Consider the following 27,983-nt stretch of genomic DNA (forward strand, 5'->3'; position numbering starts at 1 on the left):
TTGGGCAAGTCACTTCCCTTCTCTGTGCCTCAGTTCCCTCATATGTAAAATGGGGATGAAGACTGTGAGCCCCCCATGGGACCACCTGATCACCTTGTAACCTCCCCAGCGCTTAGAACAGTGCTTTGCACATGGTAAGCGCTTAATAAATGCCATTATTATTATTATTCAAGATAATCAGGTCAGTCCTAGCGTGAAGTAATGGGTAGAACATAGGTCTGGGAATCAGAAGGTAATGGGTTCTAATCCTACCTCGGCCACCTGTCTGCTACGTGACCTTGGACAAGTCACTTCTCTGTGCCTCAGTTACCTCATCTGTAAAATGGGGATTGAGACTGAGAGCCCCTCATGGGACAGGGACTGTGTCCAACCCGATTTGCTTGCACCCACCCCCGTGCTTAGTACCCACCCCCGCGCTTAGTACCGTGCTGGGCACATATTGAACACTTAACAAATACCATAATTATTACTTATAATTATTATATTGTATCCTCATTTTACAGATGTGGAAACTGAGGCACAGAGAAGTGAAGCGACTTGACCAGGCTTTTTTCACTCCTATGTATCATTTATGCCTCTGCCACTCACAACTTCATATCTATTTGGTGGGGTTGGTCAGCTCATCACCTTCATGGAGTTATCTATCACCCATGACCAGGGTCTTGCTTTGCTCTGTAATTCCCCACAGTGCCTTCCTCAGCACCTTGCAGGTGCAACCTCCTTAATAAATGCATCAGGCTGACTGGTCTAACTAGATTATCCCATGTGGGTTTTTTTGTTTTTATGGCATGTTAATCACTCTGTTGCCTTGTACTCTCCTAAGCGCAGTTCTTTACATATAGTTAAGTGCTCAATAAATACCATTGATGATGATGATGATAGGGAGAGCAAGGATCCTCTCCCCATTTTACGGTGAGAAAATTGAGGCTCAGATAAATCAAGCACCTTGTCCAAGGTCACCCAAAGGCCAGTGCAGAGCTGAGATTAGAATCCCGGCCTTCTGACTCCCGAACCCAGGTTTTCTATTAGGCCATGCCCCGTCCCCCAGGGAATCAGATCACACTGTGGCTTGGGAGAATGCATCATTTCTGTTTTTCCTCTTCTGAGCTCCCAATTTCAGTGCTACCCTACAGAAGCAAAGCCAGCAGATCACCTTTTCTAACTTTCCTCCGGATGGTTCTTTCCCCAAGGGAGTTTGAAAGCAACAACAGTGGCCACAGGCTTAGTGGCTTCATCTGCGGCTCCCTGGGCATGAGCCTGGAAAAGCTTTGCCCTGACTATGGTGCAGCCACCCATGAGAATAACATCCATCATGGATATCCACCTATCGATCCATCACTGTACCTCGTTCTCGCCTGTCCCCGGCCCACGTCCTCCCCCTGGCCTAGAATGCCCTCCCTCCACACACCCGCCAAGCTAAATCTCTTCCTCCCTTCAAACCCCTGAGAGCTCACCTCCTCCAAGAGTCCTTCCCAGACTGAGCCCTCTTTTTCCTCTCCTCCTCCCCACCCCCCCACCCTACCTCCTTCCCCTCCCCACAGCCCCTGTATATATGTTTGTACAGATCTATATACCCATATACCTGTATATATGGACATATTTATTACTCTGTTTATTTATTTTACTTGTACATATCTATTCTATTTATTTTATTTTGTTAGTATGTTTGGTTTTGTCACCCCCTTTTAGACTGTGAGCCCACTGTTGGGTAGGGACTGTCTCTATATGTTGCCAATTTGTACTTCCCAAGCGCTTAGTACAGTGCTCTGCACACAGTAAGCGCTCAATAAATACGATTGATGATGATGATGATCTATTACTCTATTTTACTTGTACATATTTACTATTCTATTTATTTTGTTAATGATGTGCATTTAGCTTTAATTCTATTTATTCTGACGACTTGACACCTGTCCAGGTTTTCTTTTGTTGTCTGTCTCCCCCTTCTAGACTGTGAGCCCACTGTTGGGTAGGGACCGTCTATATTTTGCCAACTTGTACTTCCCAAGCGCTTAGTACAGTGCTCTGCACACTGTAAGCGCTCAATAAATACGACTGAATGAATGAATGAATCCATCCAACCAGTAGCGGCCCAGAAATAGCACCCACTCCCCAAACCTATGCCCAGTCACCCACATGCAACCCACAGGAAGCACACGGCACCCCGGCTTTGCCCTCAGAACCAATGGACCTTTCCAATCAGGCAGTGTGATGTGAGCGTGAAACTTTGGAGTTGAGAAAAGCTCAGGTGACGGAAATAGTCGAGGACACGGGGGAGTCAAGGACACTGAGGTGGCTTTTCTTCGCCATTCCTGCCTTCAAGGAGTGTATTGAAGGAGCTTCTGTGATTGAATAATTCACGAGGAACTTGGCTCGCCTTAAGAGGAAGGCAACACAAGGTCTTACTCTGTGACTTGTAATAGCCTTGAATGCCATAAAAACAGGGACTAATTCGATTAAGCTTTCACTTTTCACTTGGGGAAGAATTGAAAGTGGAGGTAATGGGCCCTAATGAACGCGTTGTGTTTGCGATAGGCTATGACACAGCACTGGCCTTAACTTGAACTGACCTTGCTTCAGTGGAAGGGGAGTAGGAATCTTGTTTGTTTTGGAGACATAATTGAAGGCACCATGTCACATTCTAATTAGGCAAGCCAGACTTCTTTCCTCTATAAACAAAAAAAGTCTCCAGTTGGCTAAGGGCGGCATTCTAAATCAGAGACCCTCGGGGAGGGTGTCCTGAATCTTTATCCTGGCTGCCTAGACATCAGGAAGTTCATTTGGCAGGAACGTAGGAAGCCACAGTGTTCTCCGAGAAGCCTGGCAGGCCACAAATGCCCAGAGGTGGTTCGCAGCCAGCATCGCAAGACTGGTCCCAAGCTGACCCGAGGTCAGCAAAACCCCAGTAGGGGTTAAAAAATGCAGGGCTGTGCTTCAACCAGAGTCAAGATTGCCTACTGGAATCGAGCCGATCTATTACTGGGCCTGGGGGAAGACTGTCTAGAGTTAAGGAGACAACCGGTACCAAATCTTTCCACACAAATCTATTTTATTACTATTTTAAGCATTTGTTAAGTGCTTAATATGTGCCAAGCACCGAAGGGAAAATCACTTGCCTTTACTGCTAAGAGGACTATGGAGTTGTACAAGTATTGACTCACGCACGATCTGCCTATGATGAAATATTTTTAAGGGTTAGTCAATTCAAGTTGAATCGATTATGGCATTTATTAAGAGCTTGCGATGTGGTATTTGCTGAACACTTACTGTGTTTGCCAAGTGCTGTGTTTAGTGTGGCGGCAGATCATCGGACTAGGCACGGTCCCTGTCCCACACAGGGCTCACAGCTTAGGAAGGAGAACAGGTATTTTATTCCCATTTTACAAATAAGGAACCTGAGAGGCAGTCAAGTTAAGTGACTTCCCCAAGTCACACGGCAGGCATGCAGTCCCATGCTCCTTCCACTATACCACACTCCCACCCTTGGTCCGGGAAATAATTGGATTTCCTTGATTTCTTCACTGTGGGCAGGGAACATGACTACCAACTCTGCTGCAGTGTTCTCTCCCAAGGGTTTAGTACAGGGCTGTGCACAGGGTAAGTGCTCAATAAATTGATTCTTGCCCCCTTAGAGCATGTGACAGTCTACATCTTCAGTTTAAAGCCTTTTTAGTAGAACTCTTCCACCAACACAGTCTTCTGCTGCTTCACTTCCATCCCTGAACATTATTTTTTTTTTCGTTCATGAGCAATTCTGGAGCCTACTCCATTCTCCTATGATGAAGTAGTTGTGCTCACAAAAAACCCTGCATTAAGGAAACTATGCATTATAATACTGATTGTGTTGGCATCATATACTCACACCCCCATGGTTTCTTTCTACACTGCTTCACATTGGATCCCAACAGGCTCCTGGTATTGGAAGAGTATTCTCTAGATCCCCAATGATGCCCTAGCCAAAACGAGTGGTGAAAATTTGTGATACAGCGGAACAGGGCGTAGTTGGTGCTAACTTGGAAATCTAATTTAGTAAACTGTATCTCACTCTCACCCGCTTTAACTACGGTCTTAGCAATACATGTCGGCTTGTCTTCTTGACTTGCAAGCTCTTCGAGGAAAGGGATTGTGAATCAAAGCTGTTCTGTACAAAGCAGGTGCTCAAAAAATTCCGCTGATGATAATGGAGGTAGTGGGAAAGGTTCCTTTGTAAATTCACTGTTTCTGGTCTCATACAATGCTCTCCTGAAAATAACGCCAATCTTCTCGGTGATCCGTCTAAATAACGTTTTGTTGTGTTACTGGCAACCAGATTGCATACTGGACTTTGGCACACACCTTCTTGTTTCAAGCTCTCTGCCAAGAACAATTTTCCCAGGAATGGGAATGTTTAAACACTTGACATTTCAGCAATTATATCACCCGATCTCAGAGAGGACAAAATTTCTCACTGTAGAGTGCAAACTCCTTGTGGGCAGGAAATATGTCACTTCTTTATTCTGTATTTCCCAAGATCCTAGTCCAGTACACCGAACCAAATGGTCCCTCAATAAATACTACTACTACTACTACTCAGGGTAGTTGTCAGAGTGACTGACAGACATAGAGGTTGAACATCAAATTTTAATCTTGAATCCTTTCATCTATCCCCCCTCCCCCAATCATTCACATGAAAGACATGATAAATTGCAATTTTATCATTGTTGTTGCGCTGCTGGGGAACAAGTCCTTGTTACAAAACATTTAACTACTGTCTCCAAAAAGGTCAATAGAAAATTCATACATTATATCATCTAACAGAACTATTAACAGATGAAATTTTAACTGACTTTTACACCATGAAACTATTAACAGAGGAAATCACAGAGCTTAAAATACAGAGAAAGGACAGGTAGAAAAAGGAATTTTAACCTGCAGTAGTCTTTTTCTTTTTTTGTATAAAATGCTCTAATTTCCCAAAATAAAGAATATGACACATTAGTGTCAACTTATGCCAATGAAAGCTGATGTCAGCTTTTTCCAGCTAAAGTTCTTTTTCACAAAACCTTTATATATTACATGACCGTCCAAGTAAACTATTTTAAAAAATATTTAAAACACAGGAACATAATGTACAGTGTTTCATAAAAATGGTTAATTTAGGAATGATTTCATATTCATATCCATCTCTTTCTATATATATATATATTTAAGACCATGGCACTTCCTGTCACAAGAAGTCTCTGTAGGTTTTGTTTACATTTTCCCAGTTTTAATCTTTAAAAGTAAAAAAAAAAAAATTAAACTGTCATGTAGGAATCTATGGCAATGTTTTACCTCACAACCTGGTGAATGCTCCTCCTTTTGGGTTTTCAAGTATTTTCCGACTCCACAGTCGCACGGCACGACAACATGAGCACTAGGAGAGGCCAACGTGGTCAAAGGAAAGGGGAAAATGGGCGGCTTGGCTGGGACCTGCCACGATGGGAAGGTGCAGGTTTGCTCCCCGATGTCCCAAAACACCAATTAACCAGTAACAACAGTGGCTGCACTTCAGTCGGAAGGCATGTCTAACAGATGGGTGGGTCCCTCATATTGCCGTCTCAATTCTCTCAGAGTTCTTGTCAGTATAGAGACTTCGGGTGGGGGTAGAAGAGAATACTGTTTTTTGTGTTTTTTACATCCCCTGCCATGAGCATTTCTGAGGGCGAATTCACCCCAACGGGAAATTGCAATGAAAAACACGACATCATTCACAGTTTATCTTACTGTGGGAATTCAGCAACATGCAAAACAGTGGGGAAAAAAAATCACAAAGGACTAACGGCTCCATGGTTAAAAAGTTAGTAAACTTTTCACAGTGTCTCTTACAGCCTTTTACTTCAACACAAGTGCACCACTTACCACCACTATTGCTCAAACATGGTTTTTAATGTCTCCCGGGCATGCAGACCACTTAGGAAAGAAAAAAAAAAAGCAAATTACATTTCAGAGCCATTCTCAGACAGTGAGTACAAGTTGAATTTAACCTAATTTCCAACCCAAGGGATTATGTTGCTATTGTCATAAAAACAAATCTGTCTCATATATGTTTATATTTTCCTAGTGTTGTGCTTTCACCTTATATATCACTGACTGCATTCTGTGGAATTCCCAAACATCCTACAAAAGAAATATATGTTAGTTCTTAGAGCAATATCCTCAAACTAACCTAGAATGTCAGGGACTATCTTTTGGGTGTTTTCACAGTTTCCCTCTTGCCACCCTAAGCACATATCTGATGTCTATTAAATTGTACATCTGCATTTCCCTGAAATGTTACATTGCTTCTGGGGCATGTTTATGTTGTTGGAGAACCAGACTGGAGAACAACCAGTATTTCCCTCATATGACCAAAAATACAAACGTCCTCACATTTCCTCAGTTTGAACTGATCCACAAAACACCACCGTTGCCACAATCTGATCACACTGACACTTCAAAAAGATCTACTCCACTGTCATAAGCCATTTAAAATGGAGGAAATAGAGTAGAGAAAGGTACTCCGTCTAAAGAAATAACTTCCTCATCAGGAGAGAATCCAGCTTCTCCTTAGCTATCATTTCATAAATTAATAATCTGTTAAGGTCATAATCCCAAGAATTGATCTTTCGCGAGAAGAATTCAAGTTTGAAAACCAAATAAATTAGTTACAGCCTTGTAAACAATTGTCTATTTTAGCTATCTAACGACAAAAAAAGGTTTCTCTGTACAAGTCGATCAGACAGACAGTACAAGGCACACCTTACACATAAGAATCCAAAGGGACAAAGCCAGCTAATGTCTTCATCATCTTCGTTCGCTGGTGTAATTGTGCTGTCGGACACTGGAGTTATTCGGCGATCGCATTGTTCAAAACTTGATCGTCTGAAAATCCATGACTGTGCTCTTTCTGCTAAGATTATTTTGTGCTACTTCCTAGTGGAGTGGAGGTGGAAACTCTCAATACGCGTCCTTAGATGTTCTCCACAAAGCTGCCTGGGAAAAGGCCAGTTTTTCCATTGCGTTGCAAGGTGCCTTTGAACCAGCCATCCTCCCGCTTCTTGTGAACGAAAACGATGTCTCCTTCCTTGAGTTCGAGTTCCGCCTCACTCTGGGGCGGGTAGGAGACCACCACCCTGTGTCTGCAGACAGAAACAGATGTTTGAATGAAGATTATACAAAACCGAAGGGATGAAAGCATTACGATGTTTACAGAGTCTGGACTTGGTCCAAAGTACCAGAGCAGGATGGGGCACGAAGCTGTTCACAGAGTTTAGAGATTAACTCAAAAATAACTTCCTTCTGCTCAGAATGGATCTGACGTCAACGGTGTGGAAGCTAAGTTCACGAGGGCCAACCATCCCACCACCCTGCTGCCATGACTGGGTTCTTTATAACTGAAGGACCAGGCTGAGACCCACATGCTGTACGTAGTCATTTCAGCTATGAGTGAGAAGATGAAAACCAGCATTGACATTGCCTGACTAAACCCTCATTTCTCCTCCCCACCCTTCCCTCTGTGTTGCCTATGCACTTGGATCTTTACCCCTAAGCCCTTGATATTCACCCCAGCCCTCCATCTCACAGCATTTATGTACATATTTTTAAACTCTGCCATTTCCCCTATCTGTAATTTATTTTACAGTTCCACTCCTGGCTCCATCATTTGCTTGCTATGTGACCTCAGGCGAGTCACTAAACTCCTCTGTGTCTCAGTTTCCTCATCTGAAAAATGGAGATTAGATACCTGTTATCCCTCCCCCTTAGACCGTGAGCCCAGTGTGGGACAAGGGCTGTGTCTGATCAGCTTATCTTGTATCTACCTCAGTGCTTAGGACAGTCTGTGGTACACAGTAAGCACTTCAAAAATACCACAGTTAACTACAGGGATACAAGTTTCTCTTTCTCATCCTACTCTCCTCTTTTCCTTGCCTCCTCAGGCAAAAATGCAGACAGCAGCTGCAGGGTTTGGAGAGGAGGAGGAGGAAGTAGGCTTCCTGCCACTTTTCCTTCATTGCTCCTGATGGTCCTGGCTCCCAGACCCGCCCTTTTCCTTGTCTTGTCCTGAAAGGAATGAAGAATGAAAGAAAGCAAATGATAGAAGCTTTGGGTTAATGTTTGTGCCTCCGGCTGGTGTTAAGTTTTGAAGTATTCGGCAGTGCAGGTGAGGGTTTTTCATTTTTTCTTCAAAGTCATAAAAGAATAATAATAATAATAATGATAATGATAATAATTATGGTATTTGTTAAGCCCTTTCTTTGTGCCAGCACTGTTCTAAGCACTGGGGTAGATACAAGGTAATCAGGATGTCCCATATGGGGCTCAGAGTCTTAATCCCCATTTGACAGGTGAGGTAACTGAGGCACAGAGAAGTTAAGTGGCTTGCCCAAGGTCACACAACAGATAAGTGGCAGAGCCAAGATTAGAACCCACGTCCTCTGACTCCGAAGCCCATGTTCTTTCCACTGAGCCACGCTGCTTCTCCTTGAACGCTTCATCCTTGACATTTCTGTGTTAGGGTGGAGGTGATGAAAGCTGGGCCTTGGGGAAGGGAGAGGCGGACCTCATTTCAACTTGGCAGACCTGGCCCAGTCTTCTCCTCCTCTCTCGCCAGAGCAGACTGGCCCAGTCTTCATTTATTCATTCATTCAATTGTATTTATTGAGCGCTTACTGTGTGCAGAGCACTGTACTAAGCGCTTGGGAAGTACAAGTTGGCAACATATAGACGGTCCCTACCCAACAGCGGGCTCACAGTCTAGAAGGGGAAGACAGACAACAAAACAAAACATATTAACAAAAGAAAATAAATAGAATGAATAGGTACAAATAAAATAAATAGAGTAATAAATACGTACAAACATATATACAAGTGCTGTGGTGGGGGGAAGGAGGTAAGGCAGGGGGGATGGGGAGGGGGAGGAGGGGAAGATGAAGGAGGGGGCTCAGTCTGGGCAGACCTCCCTCCAAGAGTGGACCTGGCCAAGTCCTGCCCTGCCAGAGTGGACCTGGCATAAATAAATGGATATTTATTTATTCATATTAACGTCCATTTCCCTCTCTAGATTCTGAGCTTGTTGTGGACAGGGAATGTGTCCGTTTTTGTATTGTATCTCCCAAGCGCTTAGTACTGCACTTTGCACAGGATAAGCCTGGGCCCACATCCGACCTCTGTCCTGGAATGCCCTTCCTTCTCAAACTTGCCAGATGATCACTCTCCCCACCTTCAGAGCCCTGCTGAAGGCACATCTCCTCCAAGAGGCCTTCCCAGACTAAGCCCCACTTTTCTTCACCTCCTACTCCCTTCCACATCACCATGACTCGCTCCCTTTGCTCTTCCCCCCACCCCGCCCCACAGCACTCATGTATATATCTGCAATTTTATTTATTTATATTGATGCCTGTTTACTTGTATTGACGTCTGGATGCCTGTTTACTTGTATTAATGTCTGTCCCCCCCCGTGAGCTCATTGTGGGCAGGGAATCTCTCTCTTTATTGCTATATTGCAATAATAATAATAATAATGATGATGATGGCATTTATTAAGCACTTACTACGTGCAAAGCACTGTTCTAAGCGCTGGAGAGGTTACAAGGTGATCAGGTTGTCCCACGGGGGCTCACAGTCTTAATCCCCATTTTACAGATGAGGCAACTGAGGCACAGAGAAGTCAAGTGACTTGCCCAAAGTCACACAGCGGACAATTGGCGGAGCTGGCATTTGAACCCATAGCCTCTGACTCCAAAGCCCGGGCTCGTTCCACTGAGCCACGCTGCTTCTCTAGCCACGCTGCTTCTCAACTTTCCCAAGTGCTTAGTACAGCATTCTGCACACAGTAAGCGCCCAATAAACTGAAATATGATTGAATGAATGACTGAACTGGCCTAGTCCTGCCTTTCCAGAATGGATCTGGCCCAATCCTTCCCTGCCAGAGTGGTCCTGGCCCTGAGGAAACGATTCTAGCTTCAACAAGCTTCACCTCTTAGAATGGACCCCTGCACTGTGACCCATTCAGTCCCAGGTTCCAAGCTGGGGTAGAACTCACAGCCTGACCAGGGATATAAAGGCATCCCAGTGAAGCAACGGTTGACTCCTTGGTTATTCCTCAATCAATCACATTTATTGAGCGCTTACTGTGTGCAGAGCACTCCACTAAACCCTTGGGAGAATACAATATAACAGAGCAGGAAGACATGTTCCCTGCTCACAGCGAGCTTACAGTCTAGAGGGGGAGACAGACATTAATATTAATAAATAGATTCTGGAAAAAAAGGAAAAAAGGAAAATCTAACCAAAAGGAGCCATTTCTCACTGGGGTCTTTCGCCTGCACATGCTCAGACCCACATGTCTATAGGACACACACACGTCACAAGTTGCTGGGAGATAACCAGGTCAGGTCTCTTCCAGGACTCACTCATTCAGTCAATGATATTTATTGAGTGCTTACAATGGTCAATGGGCAAAGCACCGCACTAAGCGCTTGGGAGAGTACAATACAACAGATCCGCTAAGCTAGCTCTCTTCCACCCTTCAAAGCCCTACTGAGAGCTCACCTCCTCCAGGAGGCCTTCCCAGACTTAGCCCCCTTTTTCCTCTCCTCCTCCCCATCCCCCCCGCCCTACCTCCTTCCCCTCCCCACAGCACTTGTATACAGTTGTACAGATTTATTACTCTATTTATTTTACTTGTACATATTTACTATTCTATTTATTTTGTTAATGATGTGCATGTAGCTATAATTCTATTTGTTCTGACGATTTTGACCCCGTCTACATGTTTTGTTTTGTTGTCTGTCTCCCCCTTCTAGACTGTGAGCCCGTTGTTGGGTAAGGACTGTCTCTATATGTAGCTGACTTGTACTTCCCAAGTGCTTAGTACAGTGTTCTGCACACAGCGTTCAATAAATATGATTGAATGAATGAATGAATGAATTAGTGGCTACATTCCCTGTCCATAATAAGCTTATAGTCTAGAGGGGAGACAGACATTAATATACATAAATAGTTTATAATCTATCTACACTCACTCCCTTGGTGAACTCATTCGTTCCCACGGCTTCAACTATCATCTTTATGCTGATGACACCCAAATCTGCATCTCTGCCACTGCTCTCTCTCCCTCCCTTCAGGCTCGGGTCACCTCCTGCCTTTAGGCCATCTCCATCCGGATGTATGCCCGCCATCTAAAACTAAATATGTCCAAGACTGAACTCCTTATCTTCCCTCCCAAACCCTGCCTTCTCCTTGACTTTCCCATCACTGTTGATGGCACTACCATCCTTCTCGTCTCACAAGCCCACAACCTTGGTGTCATCCTTGACTGCGCTCTCTCGTTCACCCCTCACATCCAATCCGTCACCAAAAACTGCCGGTCTCACCTCCGCAACATCGCCAAGGTCCACCCTTTCCTCTCCATCCAAACCGCTACCCTGCTGGTTCAATCTCTCATCCTATCCCGACTGGATTACTGCATCAGCCTCCTCTCTGATCTCCCATCCTTCTGTCTCTCCCCATTTCAGTCTATACTTCACGCTGCTGCCCAGATCATCTTTGCTGAAACGCTCTGGGCATGTTACTTCCCTCCTCAAAAATCTCCAGTGGCTACTGATCAACCTACGCATCAGGCAAAAATTCCTCACTCTCGGCTTCAAGGTTCTCCATCACCTCACCCCCTCCTACCTCACCTCCCTTCTTTCCTTCTCCAGCCCAGCCCACACCCTCTGCTCCTCTTCCGCTAACCTCCTCACTGTGCCTCGTTCTCGCCTGTCCCGTCGTCGACCCCCGGCCCACATCCTCCCCCTGGCCTGGAATGCCTTCCCTCCGCACATCCGCCAAGCTAGCTCTCTTCCTCCCTTCAAAGCCCTACTGAGAGCTCATCTCTTCCAGGAGGCCTTCCCAGACTGGGCCCCCTCCTTCCTCTCCCCGTCCCCATCACCCCACCCTACCTCCTTCCCCTCCCCACAGCACCTGTACATATGTTTGTACAGATTTATTACTCTATTTATTTTACTTGTACATATTCACTATTCTATTTATTTTGTTAATATGTTTTGTTTTGTTGTCTGTCTCCCCCTTCTAGACTGTGAGCCCGCTGTTGGGTAGGGACCGTCTCCATATATTGCCAACTTGTACTTCCCAAGCGCTTAGTACAGTGCTCTGCACACAGTAAGTGCTCAATAAATACGATTGAATGAATGAATGAATAATATAGAACCTTAGATCTATGGAACGCAGGCGCTTTGTGAACATTAAAAAATTCAGCCAAGTTTGGGTCCTTCGAAAATAATGAATACTTCAGATCACGCAGAGGCTTAATCAACCACCCTTCATCCCCAAACCATTTACCTGGACTGGACTGAAAAGTAGACTTTGAAGATGTGGTAATATTACTGATTTCATGTTGGCAATTTGGAAAATGCACCAAACTGGTTTTGTTTAGCAACAACAACAACAGCAAAATTTAAACAGAATTTCTGTAGGGCTGAGAACTCGTTTCCTGCCAAGTTCCCAACGGGAGCAAATTTCCCCTGCTATATTATAAACTTCTGGCAGAGGGAGTGGGAAACCATGTGTGCAGTGGAAACTTTGACACAGTTTTTTTTACCACTCTAAGACCTCCAGGTGCAGCAAAAAAATGACTTTGCTGTAAAGGCATGACTAGTAGCATGGACCTTCATGAGGACTTAGCTTTTCACCTTGGGCAGCTCAAAGTCTTTTGACTTATAAAAGAGGGGAGAGTGGTTGGTATGGAGATGAGGGGTTTTTCCATACATCCTTAGCTTTATAACCCCTCCACTTCCGTCTTGCCCACAAGCTTCCTGGAGTCAATCAATCAATCCATGCTATTTATTGAGCACTTACCGTGTGTAGTAGGTAGTAGCAGGTACTTAATAAAGACAGTTACTACTATAGGTAACTCTCTCCTCTTCATAAAATATGGGTAGGATTCATCTACCATCATTTGTCCTGGATTTGGTTACTCAGGCAAGAATGCTTTGGGGGAGGCAGCGAAGTAGAGTGGAAATAGTGGAATTGGAAATCTTGACCTCTCAGAGCCTCAGTTTTCTCATTTGTTAACTGGTGTGCCTTCCAACTATTTCTACATCTCCAAGTGTTCTTAACTTTTCCCTCATCAGAGACCCTGGGTTTTCCCCTGAAATTTAAAAGCTGAACTCATACCCTGGTAGTTTTCCAGCTGCTTCACTAATCCCTTTTAAAGCCAAGCTGTTAGTCTATCTCTCTTGTCCACTGGGTCCTCTCCTGTTCACACAGAAGATAAAACTGAGAGGATGTATATCATATTTTATTCCATCCCTCTGTCTCTTGCCTTCACTCTAGAATACTTCAACTAAGAGTTTTCTCCAGTTTTATCTGAAATTTCCTACTTATTTCTCCCAAGGAAAAAAAAAACAACCACCCAAGTGCACGGTCTGATATTACTTCTGCTTTCATCCAATCTCTGCTGTCTGCCTCCGGGACTCTGAGCACATTTTCCTTGCTCTCCCTAGCAAACACAAAGGAACCCTTTGGTTCCCCCAGTGAATTCCCCTCCGCTGATACCAAGATCCTCTCGACACACTTCAAGGTTCATCTTGCTTATTATGAGCGCTCTTAAGCCATCACATTTCAACGGCGCTCTTCTCATTAACAGTCCTGGCTCTCCTAATTGTATCCCTTTCACTTTAGACATGAAGGGCAGGGCCTTTGATGTGAGTGGAAATTTTATGTCTTCGTTGTTCTCCCGCCTTCTCCTAGTCCTATTTACCGCTTCCATTTTCTCTTATGAATCCCAGCAGATGTTTTCATATGCAGGCAGTTAAGCAAACCCAAGTTTTAATACCCAGGAATTCACATTTAAGTTCAGATCATGACCATTTGAGTATGAGAAAAGAGTGAGAGAGAGAGAGAGAGAAAGAGAGAGAGAGAGTGTTTGTGTGTGTACACAAACACAATGGGGGAGGGAAGTAGTGTTACGCAGCTCCATCATTATAGTTACTACATTTAAAGATTCTTTTCGGAGAAAATGTATTAAAGACTCTGGGCAGAAGATGCTCACGATAGCCTCCTTTATCTGTCGTAGAAATGAAAACATCCTTATTGGAAAATCTGTCAACTGATTAAATTATGCATGTGCCCATCTGTCCACTGATTAAATTATACATGTGTCCTCCCCCAGTTCCCATCAGTCATCGGAAGGACGGTTTCCAGTCCTTCCACTCCCTGAAACCGCGGGAGTCTTTTAGAGATGATTTAGGCACGGAACGCAGCAGCCACAAAGACCCACGCAAGTGATGAGAGAAAAGGAATTAGGGGAAAGAGGAGGAATCGGTACCTCAGTTACCACATATAGGGATTTGAGGAGAAGGGACTGATTAGCTGCGGAACACATTTTCCAAAAAGCATAAAATCAATGGAGGAAAGGAAGCAAAGTCCCAGTCAGGCGGGAAAAAAAGCAATGGGCCTGTGCCAGGAATCGGAGCAGAGAATAAGTACTACCCCTCAGTCAGGAGAAATGTAAATAAGCAACTGGAGCAGTTCCCGAGATTTCTGGCGATGGGAAGGATCCATCCCTGGAAAGCAGAGGACTATCCCAGCAGCAGACCGTGAGAACAGAGGAAAAAACTGAATGACCTTTCATTTATATATTCTAAATTACCTATTTAATTCATATTAATCTCTGTCTCCCCATCTAGACTGCAAGCTCATTACGGACATGGAACATGTCTGCTAATTCTGTTTTACTGTACTCTACCAAGCCCTTAGGACAGTGCCCAGCACATAGAAAGCACTTGATAAATACAATTGATTGACTGATTGATTGAATTAGCCACCCAAGAAACTATTACTAATAATAATTATGGTATTTGTTAAGCATTTACTACATGCCAAACATTGTTCTAAGCGCCGGGGTAGATACAAGGTAATCAGGTTGTCCCATGTGGGGCTCACAGTTTTAATCCCCATTTTACAGATGAGGTAACTGAGGCACAGAGAAGTTAAGTGGCTCGCCCAAGATCACACAGCAGAGTGGTGGAACCGGAATTAGAACCCACATCCTCTGACTCTCAAACCTGGGCTCTTTCCATAACGCCACAATGCTTCCCAAAAGGAAAGCTGGGGGAGAAAACACAATGACAGAAGTTGGAATGCAATGCATTATTTATTTATTTTTGCGGCATTTATTAATCACTTACAATGTGCCAGACTCTGTTCTAAGTGCTGTGGTAGATATAAGGTAACCAGGTTGGACAGGGTCCACGTCCCGCTTGGAGCTCATAGTCTTAATCCCCAGTTTGCGGATGAGGTCAATGAGGCCCAGAGAAGTGAGTGACTTGCCCAAGGTCACACAGCAGACAAGTGAGAGAGCCGGGATTAGAACGCAGGTCCTTCGGACTCCCATAACCTTTTAACGTATTCTTTTGCAGGGATGAGAATGGCATTACCCCTTACCTGGAATTCATTTTAATGTCTGCCTCCCACGTAAGACTGTTAACTCCTTAAGAGCAAGGGTCGTGTCTACAAACTCTATTATATTCCCCTGAGCACTTAGTACAGTCTCTGCACAGAGGAAAGCACTCAATAGATACTACTGATGGACTGATGCGACATGTTCTACCAGGTCACTTCAAATTATAAAGCATCTAATTTGTACAGCTGAGCTCATTCTCTATTTAACCATTCCCTGGGATGTGCTGCATGACTTTCCCCATACATTTCTCCCCCCGCGAAAGGTAACTCAGAACAATCACACAAGAGAAATTCTTCATCTTTTAATGAAGTTCCAGAACAAATGTATATATATATATACATATATATATACCTAGGTGAACTGTGACTAGATAAACTGGGGGTCAATTTAAAATTGGAATGCTCAAAAAGAACCGAAACCATCCTTTATGAGCAATCATAATACTCTTCCAAAAGAAGCCACTCTTTTTAACTACAGGAAAATGTGCCCAATGAGAAGAGAAAACAAAATGCAGTACAACAGTTGACACTGCAAACATATGGCATGTGTTCGCTTATTTCAATCAATAGTGCGCCTATTCTCAGGATAAATGTCGTTTTACGTAACGTTTCATCGTGTTGTTTAAATGTTCCTGGTAGACGATGCTTATCTTACCAAATATGTCTTTCCCCCTAACAACTTACATGACTAGTTGCTATATCGAGAGACAACTGTTCACTCCAAAGGACCATTAATCAACCCCAGAATTGCTGCCACCCGTCTCATTTTTATGCTGCATTTAACAGAGTTGAGCCACTAGCTCTCAGGAGGAAGAGCTGAAATTCTCCAAGAAACACCTCCATGGGAGCCACAGTTTCCTGGCCTGGGGATAAAAAAAAATCCAGAAGCTTTAGATTGGGAAAAGTTTCCAGGTGCTTCCCAGCTTCTGCTTGTGATTGACAGAAGTAAAGGCGAAAGGATTTCGGAAACTGACACACTTCATCTAGCAATATTAGTATTTCTGAACACCAACTTGGTATGATGTATTGCACTAAGTGCTTGGGATGCAGAAAACAAAGAAATGATAAATACCCTGTTCATCAGAAGCTTACACTACAGTGGCAAATCTTATATGAGTTGCAGAGACAGTCCAAAAAGAAGGAATACCAGGAGACGTTTGTGAACAAATGGCAGACGGAAGTGCACCAGCAAGCAAATCTCTACTATGTTCTGCTGTGAGAAGGGAGAAGGGTCAACTTCTTTTAAGGAGGAGTTTTGTTCAGTTCTTGATAGGAAAGGAAATTATTCGGTTTGCAGTAAATGGGATTTAGGGCAAGTCACTTATTTTCTCTGTGCCTCAGGTTCCTCCAGTGTAAAATGGGGATTAAATACCTATTCTCCCTCCTAGGTAGAGTGCTTGAGTTAAATGTGGGACAGGGACTTGTGTCCCTGATTATCTTGTCTTGTCTGATTATCCCAGACCACAATATAATGCCTGGCACATAGTAAGCACTTAATAAATACCACATTTAGAGACACGTTACCTCATAACGTCCCTTCATTTGGTTTGGGGCTACCCCGTAGACTGCAATCCGCTTGCAGGCAGGGATTACGTCTACCAAACCCTACCGTACTGTACCTTCCCAAGCACTTAGTACAGTGCTCAGTCCGTAGAAAACATTCATTCGTTCATTCAATCGTATTTACTGAGCACTTACTGTGTGCAGAGCACTTTACTAAGTGCTTGGAAAGTACAATTCGGCCACAGATGGAGACAATCCCTACCCAACGAGGGGCTCACAGTCTCGACACAAATACCACCGATCGACTGGTTTGGAATCCATTTGTTTCGGTCGTTATTTTCTGTTCCAGCCCAGCACACCCGGCTCACCTTTCGCACACCACAGGCCGGGACTCATTCAGGACAGGACCCAGGGAGGAGCACGCTTGCCGCGGCGGGGGAGCGATGGGCACACTGGTGTCCAGGGAGCTCGCCTTCCGGTGCAGGGCCTCTTGGGCCGTGGCGGCCGGTCCGTCGCCATCCGCGGGGCAGGGCCCGACTCGGCCGTGGGCACCACCGCCCAGTGGGACTTCGGGGCCCACGGCCCCCTGCAGTGCCAATTCCGCCGCCCCCTGCTCCATTTCCAGAGTCGGCGACGCCGGGGGAGAGACTCGGGGCTTACGTTTGGTGGACGCTCCGGAAAGCAACTTCAGGAGACCCTTTTTTTCTTTCTGCAAGAGATATGCCAACTAGTCAGACTAGATCAATCAGTCGATCAATCAATCGTATTTATTGAGTGCTTACTGTGTGCAGGGCACTGTACTAAGCGCTTGGGAAGTAAGCGCTTAAGAAATACCATTATTATTACCTTTTTCTCTCCCCTACCTTCCCCTTTCCATCCCCTTTCCTCCTGGAGGCCTTCCCAGACTGAGCCCCTTCCTTCCTCTCCCCCTCGTCCCCCTCTCCATCCCCCTCATCTTACCTCCTTCCCTTCCCCACAGCACCTGTATATATGTATATATGTTTGTACATATTTATTACTGTATTTATTTATTTATTTTACTTGTACATATCTATTCTATTTATTTTATTTTGTTAGTATGTTTGGTTTGGTTCTCTGTCTCCCCCTTTTAGACTGTGAGCCCACCGTTGGGTAGGGACTGTCTCTCTATGTTGCCAACTTGTACTTCCTAAGCGCTTAGTACAGTGCTCTGCACACAGTAAGCGCTCAATAAATACGATTGATTGATTGATTGATCCCCTTTCCTCCAGGAGGCCTTCCCAGCCTGAGCCCCTTCCTTCCTCTCCCCCTCGTCCCCCTCTCCATCCCCCTCCATCTTACCTCCTTCCCTTCCCCACAGCACCTGTATATATGTATATATGTTTGTACATATTTATTAATCTATTTATTTATTTTACTTGTACATATCTATTCTATTTATTTTATTTTGTTAGTATGTTTGGTTTTGTTCTCTGTCTCCCCCTTTTAGACTGTGAGCCCACCGTTGGGTAGGGACTGTCTCTCTATGTTGCCAACTTGTACTTCCCAAGCACTTAGTACAGTGCTCTGCACACAGTAGGCGCTCAATAAATACGATTGATTGATTGATTGACTGATTGGGAAGTACAAGTTGGCAACATATAGAGATGGTCCCCAACCCAACAGTGGGCTCACAGTCTAAAAGGGGGAGATGGAGAACAAAACAAAACATATTAACAAAATAAAATGAATAGAATAGATATGTACAAGTAAAATAAATAAATGGAGTAATCATCATCAATCGTATTTATTGAGCGCTTACTGTGTGCAGAGCACTGTACTAAGCGCTTGGGAAGTACAAGTTGGGTAATGAATACGTACCAAACATATATACATATATACAGGTGCTGTGGGGAAGGGAAGGAGGTAAGGCGGGCGGGATGGAGAGAGGAAGGAGGGGGAGAGGAAGGAGGGAGGAAGGAAGGAGATAAACCCACCGAGGCATCTTTCGGCAAGAATCGAAACACGTGACCTATTTCCAGAAGTTCTCTGTGAAAGGACTGGGGAGGGAGCTTGAAACAAATGACTAAAATTTAAGTTTTCTCAAATTCGGAGTAGACTTCATTCACCTTTGAGTTCTCCTGCCCCCACCCCCAACCCTTCAGGTCCACCGATAAGGGTGAGTTGGCCCGGTTAAACTTTAACAAAGTAGCACTTAGCTTAACAAAAGAAGCTTATTGTTTATAGATATTAAGGCTTTGATCAGAGACAGGTGTTTTAACACTGAGAGCCAATATACCCCCTCAATAACTGCTTCCTAAAGTCAGTGAAGGGAATTAATGTCACCAATCAATAAGATTTTCAATAAAACCATTATCACACTGCAGGGGCCTCTTTAAGAATTAGTGCCAGGGCTACAACCAACATATAATCAAGATCTTTTTTTTTTCATGGATAAAGGGGAAAATCTTTTGTTCTGGTAATTTTGTCCCACATTATTTTTGCTTGGCCATATCCTGGATTCAGAGTAGACTTCTCCTAGCAATTTTTCTATACTGTGACTTTTTTTTATTCTTGCCTCTAGAAATAGAATAGTAGTACAGTGCTTAGAACAGTGCTTGGCACATAGTAACTGCTTAACAAATAACAACATTATTATTAGTAGTATCAATAGTAGCAAATATAGTAGTAGAGGAGCAACATGGCCTAATGGAAAAGCACGCGCCTGGGAATCAGAGGACCTGGGTTCTAATCCCGACTCTGTCACACTCTCTGTGCAATGTGACCTTGGGGAAGTCACTTCACTTCTCTGTGCCTCAGTTTCCTCATCTGTAAAATGGGAATTAAGACTGTGAGCCCTATGTGGGACAGGGACAGTGTCCAACCTGATTACCTTGTATCTACCCCTGTGCTTAGTACAGTGTCAGGCACGTAGTAAGCACTTAACAAATACCATTAAAAAAAATCTGTGGGGCATGAACTGTGTCAAACCTGATTAGGTTTGTATCTTCCCCAGTGCTTAGTACAGTGCCAGGCACGGAGAAAACACTTTATAAACCCCATAAAAAGTAATAGTGGTAAAAATGTTTATGAAGTGCTTCCCAGTTGCAAAGCACTCTATCAAGCACTGGTATTCTCTCTTGTACTCTTCCTCTTTACTCCTACTGAGTCCCTTTAGGTACAGTGGAGCATTATTATGTCAGATTGCTTTTCAGAATTCACCAGTCAACGGACCCAACCTGAACTGGGGAAAAGAGTTTACATTCTCATTAACTTCTCGGTGCAGAGCATAGCACCAAAATGAGCAAACAAAAAAACCGTGTCATACAATTAGCTGGGCTTCTGAAGGGAAATAGCGGATAAGCTCTACTTATTCAACTAGGGTTCCCCACAGCTTGCCAAAATTCGCATCAGCCCCTCGGGGGGCTGCTGAAATCATCCCTGCACCTGTAGGTGAACAATCCTCAGTGCAGTGAAGCAGCACACGCTAGGGGCTAGTTACTCTAGATAATTCTGGCCAGCTATATAGCTCTGCGGCTCAAGGAACGAAAGGAGAAAATGTCCTGGGTTCTTAAAATTCGGTGGAAACAAGACATGCCAGCATTCAAAAAGGGGCTGGGCTGGTCGGACTTAATGTCTGAATAACTCTACTACTCTGCCTAGCTCTCCAGACCTCCTTTGTGAGCTGTGAACCTGACCAGAACTGAAAAATACAGAAAGAGGCTCCTAAAAATAGCATATCCACCTGGGAATAATAGTAATAATGATAATAATTGTGGTACTTAGTGAGCATTCACTGTGTGCCAAGCATTGCTGTCAGCACTGAGGCAGATTCAAGATAATCGGGTCCCATCCGGGGCTCTCCGTCTAAGTAGGAGGGAGAACAGGTATTGAATTTCCACTCTGCGCATGAGGGAACTGAGGCCCACAGAAGCTAAGTGACTTGCCCAAGGTCACACAGTGGACATGGGGCAGAGTCAGGATTAGAACCCAGGACCTCTGACTCCCATGCCTCTGCTCTATTCACTAGGCCATGCTGCTCCGCTAATGGCTGTTACCATCAGCAGTTTCTAACCAGCCCTTAATTTCAAAAAGCAATCTCAAATCCCCAGACCCCCACAGATCCACCCCGAACAGTAGGTTTGACAATAAATTGCAATCTCGGCTGGCTTTGATTAAAAACATCTCTAAAGCCTTGGTTCTGGACACTCGGAAAATGTCAGCTAACTGGATGAGATTCAGAGAACAGCCACGAAAAATGAGTAGGGGGAAAGATGGATTGGTTCATCTTGAGAGATTAAACAAATTATGTACAGTTTGCCTTAATGACTTCTAAAGGGATGTGTTATCATCATCAACAGATATTAATTGAGCATCCACTGCATGCCTGGCACAGTACCAAGCAGAAACAGGAATTGACACAGTATGGACAAAATGAAGTCCCTACCCTACTGAGTCAGGCTTTTAAAATCTGTAATTATGATATTCTTGACATAAGCAAAGAAGCAGCATGTCACCTTGGGTCTTGAGAACCCGGCACCCTTACAGACAAAAGTGAAGTGATACCTAATGTTTATAAACCCAACATGGGAGACGTTAGTCGTGGCTGAATGAAAAGACACTAAACTTTTTTAAACCGTCATACTGTTGTCCTCAAAAAGAGGACGGACAAGTCTTTGTTGATGGGATCTCATAAGTCTAGTGGTTCTGTGGATTCCCCAGGGTAGAAAAAAACACATACACTCACACATTTATAGAGGGATTGCTATTATTCACAAAAGTTTACCCTTCCAAGGGCTGGAGAGGCGGCCTGCGGTTGGATACCAAAATGGTGCAATGCAGTACAGAGAACTCTTAAGGACAGAAACTGGCAGTCAGAAAGGAAGCACTTTTCACAAGGGAAATATGAATACCAAATTAAGGGAAAGGAGCTTCCCTATCACGGTGGTCACGGAGAGGCATGGATAACTAAACCCCAAGAGAAATTCCCATATTCTTATTTGAAAATTTAAAAGTCAACAGTTTCTACCTCTTTCCTAATCCAACTTTTTACTAAACCCTCACCCCAGAACAGCCTCTGAGAGATTTGAGTTTTATCTCTTCTTTCTCCCCTCTCCAACCTAACAAGCAGAGAGCTAGCCGGAAGATGGGGTGGGAGATAGAGGACGGTTGGCCCTTTGACAAACCAGATTGTCAATCCTTATACTGTCACGGATTTCTAGTATTCGGAAAGTTGATTAAATAAGGGAATCTCTAGAGTCACAATGTTTTGAGGGTAATTAGTTGGGAGTGTTCAGGGGGTAGCCGGACAGCCCCAAAGGATGCTAGGTGATGACCTGAGTCTGCTAAACCCTGGCTGTCTGATGAGGTTGCCACCTAAGCAGGGTAAGAGACTGCGGAGTAGTCTAGGCTACTGTTTCATGAAAAATACAAGAGGTGACGCAGAAACGAAGAGAGGAGTAGGGAGGAGAGAAGATGTGGTTTGTTGTGCTCGGAGGGAGAGGGAGGAGTTGCAGTGAATTCAGTGATGGAAGGGACTGTTCAGGAGAGAAGTTGGGTACCATGAACTCTGAGAGCATGGAAGAAATCAGGGAAAACCTCAAATGTCCAGTGTTTTAAAACCAGGCTGGAGTCTGGCTTTTTATGAAGCATCTCTGCCCTGATGCAATGGGGATCTAGAAAGTTCCACAGTCCAGTTCACTGCTTTATTTCACCCTACAGAAAAAATGGCCCAGGAGCCCCATTTCCCCAAGCTTCCACATTCTTGATGGCAAAATCATTCCCCTTTACGATATTAGTAGAACGCAAAACTATCAAGGCCCTCTGGATTAATTTTATTTTGTTAATTATAACTCTCTGAACAGACACTAATCTTCTGTATTCATAAACTTTCATGTTAACCTGGCAATTAAATATTAACTTTCTTAGTAGGCCGCAAGGTTAACTTCCTCATAAATTCGTGTTTACAGGCATACAGTGCCATTTAAACAGGCACAAGAACATTACCAGGGAATGGGGTGGTTGGGAGTTCAAGAGTGCCTTGGGGCATCAGAGTCCTGAAGAACACTTTTGAGGGGAAATCCACGAAAGGTCCATAAGAGAGTCCCCTGGAGGACTGAACCAATCTAATTTTCCAGGCTAGCAATCATAATCTTCCCTTTCTGCTGTCTTCCCAACCTCATTTCTGGCCAGTCTCTAAAAATCAGACAGGCAGCCTAACGCTGCACTCTCGCTCCAATCGGAACACCCTCGCAAACCTGACCAGAAGGGAGGGCTAACAACTCATTCCATTAACATTAGACATTCTGATTTAATTTTCTAACACTTAGAGACAAACCAAGCGGCCAAAAGTCCGCACTTTTTACCGGGTTGGGGTAGAGAGCCCAAGGATAATGAAATCATCTGATGGCTGAAAACCCACACTGTATCCCATAATGTCAATCTGCTTCTTCCAAGCGGCGAATGAGTGACACTTTTCTTACTCTTGCTTTCTCCAGCTAGAACTGGAATAAATGGCTCAAAAGCGGGTAGACAGCAGGAAGGAGAAGAGAAACAAAGGACTTGTTGGAGGTGGGAAGTGTTCACAAACAGATATTTCGTCCCCAGTGATGATAATAATGGTAATGATGATAATGACAATCGTAATAATAATCATTGTGGTATCTGTTATGTGTCAAGTATTGCACTAATATAATCAGGTTGGGCACAGTGCTTGTCCCACCTGGGTCTGAGAGTCTAAAGGGGTGGATGGGAACCTGATTGCAAGCTCTGTGAGGGCAGGGATCATGTACAGAAGCAGTATGGAGTAGTAGATACAGCTTGGACCTGAGAGTCAGAAGGTCATGGGTTCTAAACCCAGCTCCACTACTTATAATAATAATAATAATGATGGCATTTATTAAGCGCTTACTATGTGCAAAGCACTGTTCTAAGCGCTGGGGAGGTTACAAGGTGATCAGATTGTCCCACGGGGGGCTCACAGTCTTAATCCCCATTTTACAGATGAGGTAACTGAGGCCTAGAGAAGTAAAGTGACCTGCCCAGAGTCACACAGCTGACAATTAGCGGAGCCAGGTTTTGAACCCATGACCTCTGACTCCAAAGCCCAGACTCTTTCCACTGAGCCACGCTGTCGGCTGTCTGACCTTGGGCAAGTCAAATCACTTCTCTGTGCCTCAATTACCTCATCTGAAAAATGGGAAATGAGACTGTGGGCTCCTTGTGGGCCAGGGGCTGCGTCTGACCTGATTTGCTAGTTTCCACCCCAGCCCTTAGTACGGTGCCTGGGACAAAGTGAGCGCTTAATAGATACCACAATTATTATTATTCTAGCTGATGACGTCCTCCCAAGAGCTCAGCAGAGCGTCCTGCCCGTTACAGGCCTGAAATGGCTACGAGTGACTGACCGAGGACAGATGACCCCACCCGGGGAGATAAACAGATAGAAGCCACCACCTTGCCGTCTCTGTCCGGTCTGGAGGGCCCGCCGCTCCCGCCCGAGGCCGCGGCGTTCTCGGGAGAGGCCGGAGGGCCGGGGAGAGCCGCTCCAGGCCTGCTGTTCGGCTCTGCCTCCAGTGAAGCGGCCGAGGCGCTGGCAGGGGGGAGCGAAGCCCCCGCGGCACAGGCCAGCGGGACGTTTGCCCGGTTGATGTTGACGGCGGTGACGTAAGCCACGGAGGATGAAAGCTGAGACTGCGGAGGCTGGGAAGCCGAGTGATGGGGCAGGATCACGCTTGCGGGGATGAGGCAGGCCGAATTCTGCGCCTGGATCGGGGTCACGGCTGCGGTGGGGCGTTCTTGGCTGTGGACCGCAACTATGAGCAAAGAACAAAACTTTACTGCTCACGGCTTGCAGAGAAAGGAGTCGTTTCTAGCAAATCCCATAAATGCTGACACTCCCAACTACGACCGAAAAACTGAATGGGAGAGCGTTTTGAGGCCTCCTGTCCCAGGTCTTTGAGCAACTATGACTGAATAGAATTTTCCGTCCGTTTTTGATCAACAACTAGCACTGGGACAGCTGATACGCCCGATGGACCTGTAGAATGTTGTAAACTCAAGTCGTCGGAGGACTTTCTGCTCTGACTCTTGTTCTGGTAAGCTCAAACCAGTCTTGGAAGTATGTTTCAAAAACACTTGGCAATCCAGCCGGCTCTTAACAATATCCAAAGAGTGATACGGCTTGAAGGGAGTGAACCCCGTGACCGAATTTCACACCATGGATCGTACAGAAATCTCCACCAGCGCCTTCAAAAGGCAAGTTCATTTTTAGTGAAATCAGCATTTGAGGACTAGTCTAGCGTCTCAACCTTAGGAGAAGTAGCGTGCCCTAAGGGATAGAGCAAGGACTGGAAGTCTGAAGGATCTGGGTTCTGATCCCAGCTCTGACTCTTGTTCTGGTAAGCTCAAACCAGTCTTGGAAGTATGTTTCAAAAACACTTTGCAATCCAGCCGGCTCTTAACAATATCCAAAGAGTGATACGGCTTGAAGGGAGTGAACCCCGTGACCGAATTTCACACCATGGATCGTACAGAAATCTCCACCAGAGCCTTCAAAAGGCGAGTTCATTTTTAGTGAAATCAGCATCTGAGGACTAGTCTAGCATCTCAACCTTAGGAGAAGTAGCGTGCCCTAAGGGACAGAGCAAGGACTGGAAGTCTGAAGGATCTGGGTTCTGATCCCAGCTCTGACACTTGTCAAATCACTTCACTTCTCTGTGAGTGATTTCATTCACTCATTCATTCATTCAATCGTATTTATTGAGTGCTTACTGTAGCAGAGCACTGTACTAAGTGCTGGGGGGGTTAATTCCGTACACACAACAAGCTTACATTCTAGAAGGGTGCCTCAGTTACCTCATCTGTAAAATGGAGATTAAGACTGGGAGTCCTATGTGGTACACAGACCTCCTACCTCACCTCCCTTCTCTCCTTCTACAGCCCAGCCCGCACCCTCTGCTCCTCTGCCACTAACCAGTAAGCGCTCAATAAATATGACTGAATGAATGAATGAGTGAATGCATCCAACCTGATTAGATTGTATCTACCCCAGTGCAGAGTACAGTGTTTCGCACATAGTAAGCGCTTAACAAACACCTTAAAAACCAAACCAAACAAAACCGTCCTCCATCATCTTCCTTGTTGCTGCCATCCATCCACATGTTCAAAGAGTTACTACATGCTTTTTTGACACTACAGTTCTGCTTTGCGGGGTGCTGCAAGTTGAAATCAGAACTGAACTAGACGGAAAAGCATTTTTCCAGGAAGCACGGTGCTCACAGCTGAGTTTCGCATCCCTCTCTCACATACACACACAGACACCAAGGTATCTTTTCCCGGCCATCGTCATGAAGTGTGTGGAGTTGCCCTTCCTCAATGCAGCCCTGATTTATCATGTGCCCATGGCCCCAACACCACGACTCCACATTTGTTCCATTTCTTTGTTATTTTTCACCCCCCTAATAGTCTGAGAGCAAAACTTTGCTGGAATTTGCAAGTTCTCATGTTAAAGACTGCAAGTCCCTCGTGGGCAGGGATTATGGGCATTGTTTCATACTTTCCAAAGTGTTTAGTACAGCACTCTGCACAAGGAGGCACTCAATAAATACCTTTGATAGACTGACTGACTGGAGCAGAGCTAGGGATGTGCAGAACTGCGTTGGCGAGGGCAGCAGTATTCTCAAAGTTTTTAAGAAAAACTCTTTCCTAGATGCTGATTTCATTCAGGCTGTAGGGATTAGTGGGTCAGTGCTGATCCAAAAACACATTTGATTCAATTGGCCTAGCCTGAATTCACTTACATCTACTAATTTGTTCAGCACGTTTAATCAATCAATGATAATTCGTCCCACTCTCTGCCCCACAGTACTTACGTACATATCCAGAATTTATTTATTTATAATGTCTGTCTTCCTCTCTAGACTGTAAACTCCTGATGGGCAGGATTTGTACAATCTCAAGTGCCTAGACCAGCGCTCTGCACATAGTAAGTGCTCAATAATTTCCATTAATTGACGTTATGTGTAGAGCATTGTACTAAGTGTTGGGAGAGAATGGTACAGTTGGTAGACACAATCCCTGCCAACAAGGAGCTTACAGTCTTGGTGGGGGGATAATCGGCATGGTATTTGTTACATGTCTACTACAGGCCAAGCACTGTGCTAAGCTGCCCTGGGGCAGACACAGAATGATCACATCCAGTTCAAGTCAAGTAGCAGCATGGCCTAGTGGATAGATTACCTCATCTGTAAAATGGGGATTAAGACTGTGAGCCCCATATGGGACAACCTGATCATCTTGTAAATTCCCCAGTGCTTAGAACAGTGCTGTGCACATAGTAAGCGCTTAATAAATGCCATTATTATTATTATTATTATAGAGCACAGACTTGGGAGTCAGGAGGGCCTGGGTTCTAAACCCAGCTCTGCCACTTGTCTGGTTGTTAACCCTGGGAAAGTCAGTTAACTTCTCTGTACCTCAAACACCTCATCTGTAAAATGGGGATTACGACAGTGAGCCTCATGTAGGACAAGGACTGTGTCCAACCTGATTAGCTTCCATCTACCCCAGCGCTTAGAACAGTGCTTGACACATAGTAAGTGCTTAACAAATACCACTATTATTATTATTAATATTAATAATATTATTATTATTAATAGTGGTATTTGTTAAGCGCTTACTATGTGTATTATCAATCAATCAATCAATCATATTTACTGAGCGCTTACTGTGTGCAGAGCACTGTACTAGGCGCTTGGGAAGTACAAGTTGGCAACATATAGAGATGGTCCCTACACAACAGTGGGCTCACAGTCTAGAAGGGGGAGAGAGAGAACATAACCAAACATATTAACAAAATTAAATAGACAGAATAGATATGTACAAGTAAAATAAATAGAGTAATAAATATGTACAAACATATACATATATACAGGTGCTGTGGGGAAGGGAAGGAGGTAAGATGTGGGGGGATCAAGAGGGGGACGAGGGGGAGAGGAAGGAAGGGGCTCAGTCTGGGAAGGTCTCCTGGAGGAGGTGAGCTCTCAGTAGGGCCTTGA

The 27,983-nt window shown here is 44.6% G+C and overlaps 1 protein-coding gene across 1 annotated transcript in view; it reads right to left on the bottom strand.

Annotated features, from left to right (window-relative positions):
- Nucleotides 1-3,494: 3,494 nt before the first annotated feature.
- Nucleotides 3,495-27,983, bottom strand: part of SH3RF1 (SH3 domain containing ring finger 1) — a 72,261-nt gene continuing 47,772 nt past the window's right edge. The window contains exons 8-10 of the mRNA XM_038755265.1: nt 24,382-24,740; nt 17,337-17,677; nt 3,495-7,139 (exon numbers count right to left, since the gene is read on the bottom strand). Of these exons, the coding sequence (XP_038611193.1) occupies nt 6,971-7,139; nt 17,337-17,677; nt 24,382-24,740 (869 nt within the window). The 3' untranslated portion in view covers nt 3,495-6,970. The remainder of the gene's footprint in view (nt 7,140-17,336; nt 17,678-24,381; nt 24,741-27,983) is intronic.

This window comes from Tachyglossus aculeatus, chromosome 12 (genome assembly GCF_015852505.1).
Source record: "Tachyglossus aculeatus isolate mTacAcu1 chromosome 12, mTacAcu1.pri, whole genome shotgun sequence".
Lineage (NCBI taxonomy): Eukaryota > Metazoa > Chordata > Mammalia > Monotremata > Tachyglossidae > Tachyglossus > Tachyglossus aculeatus.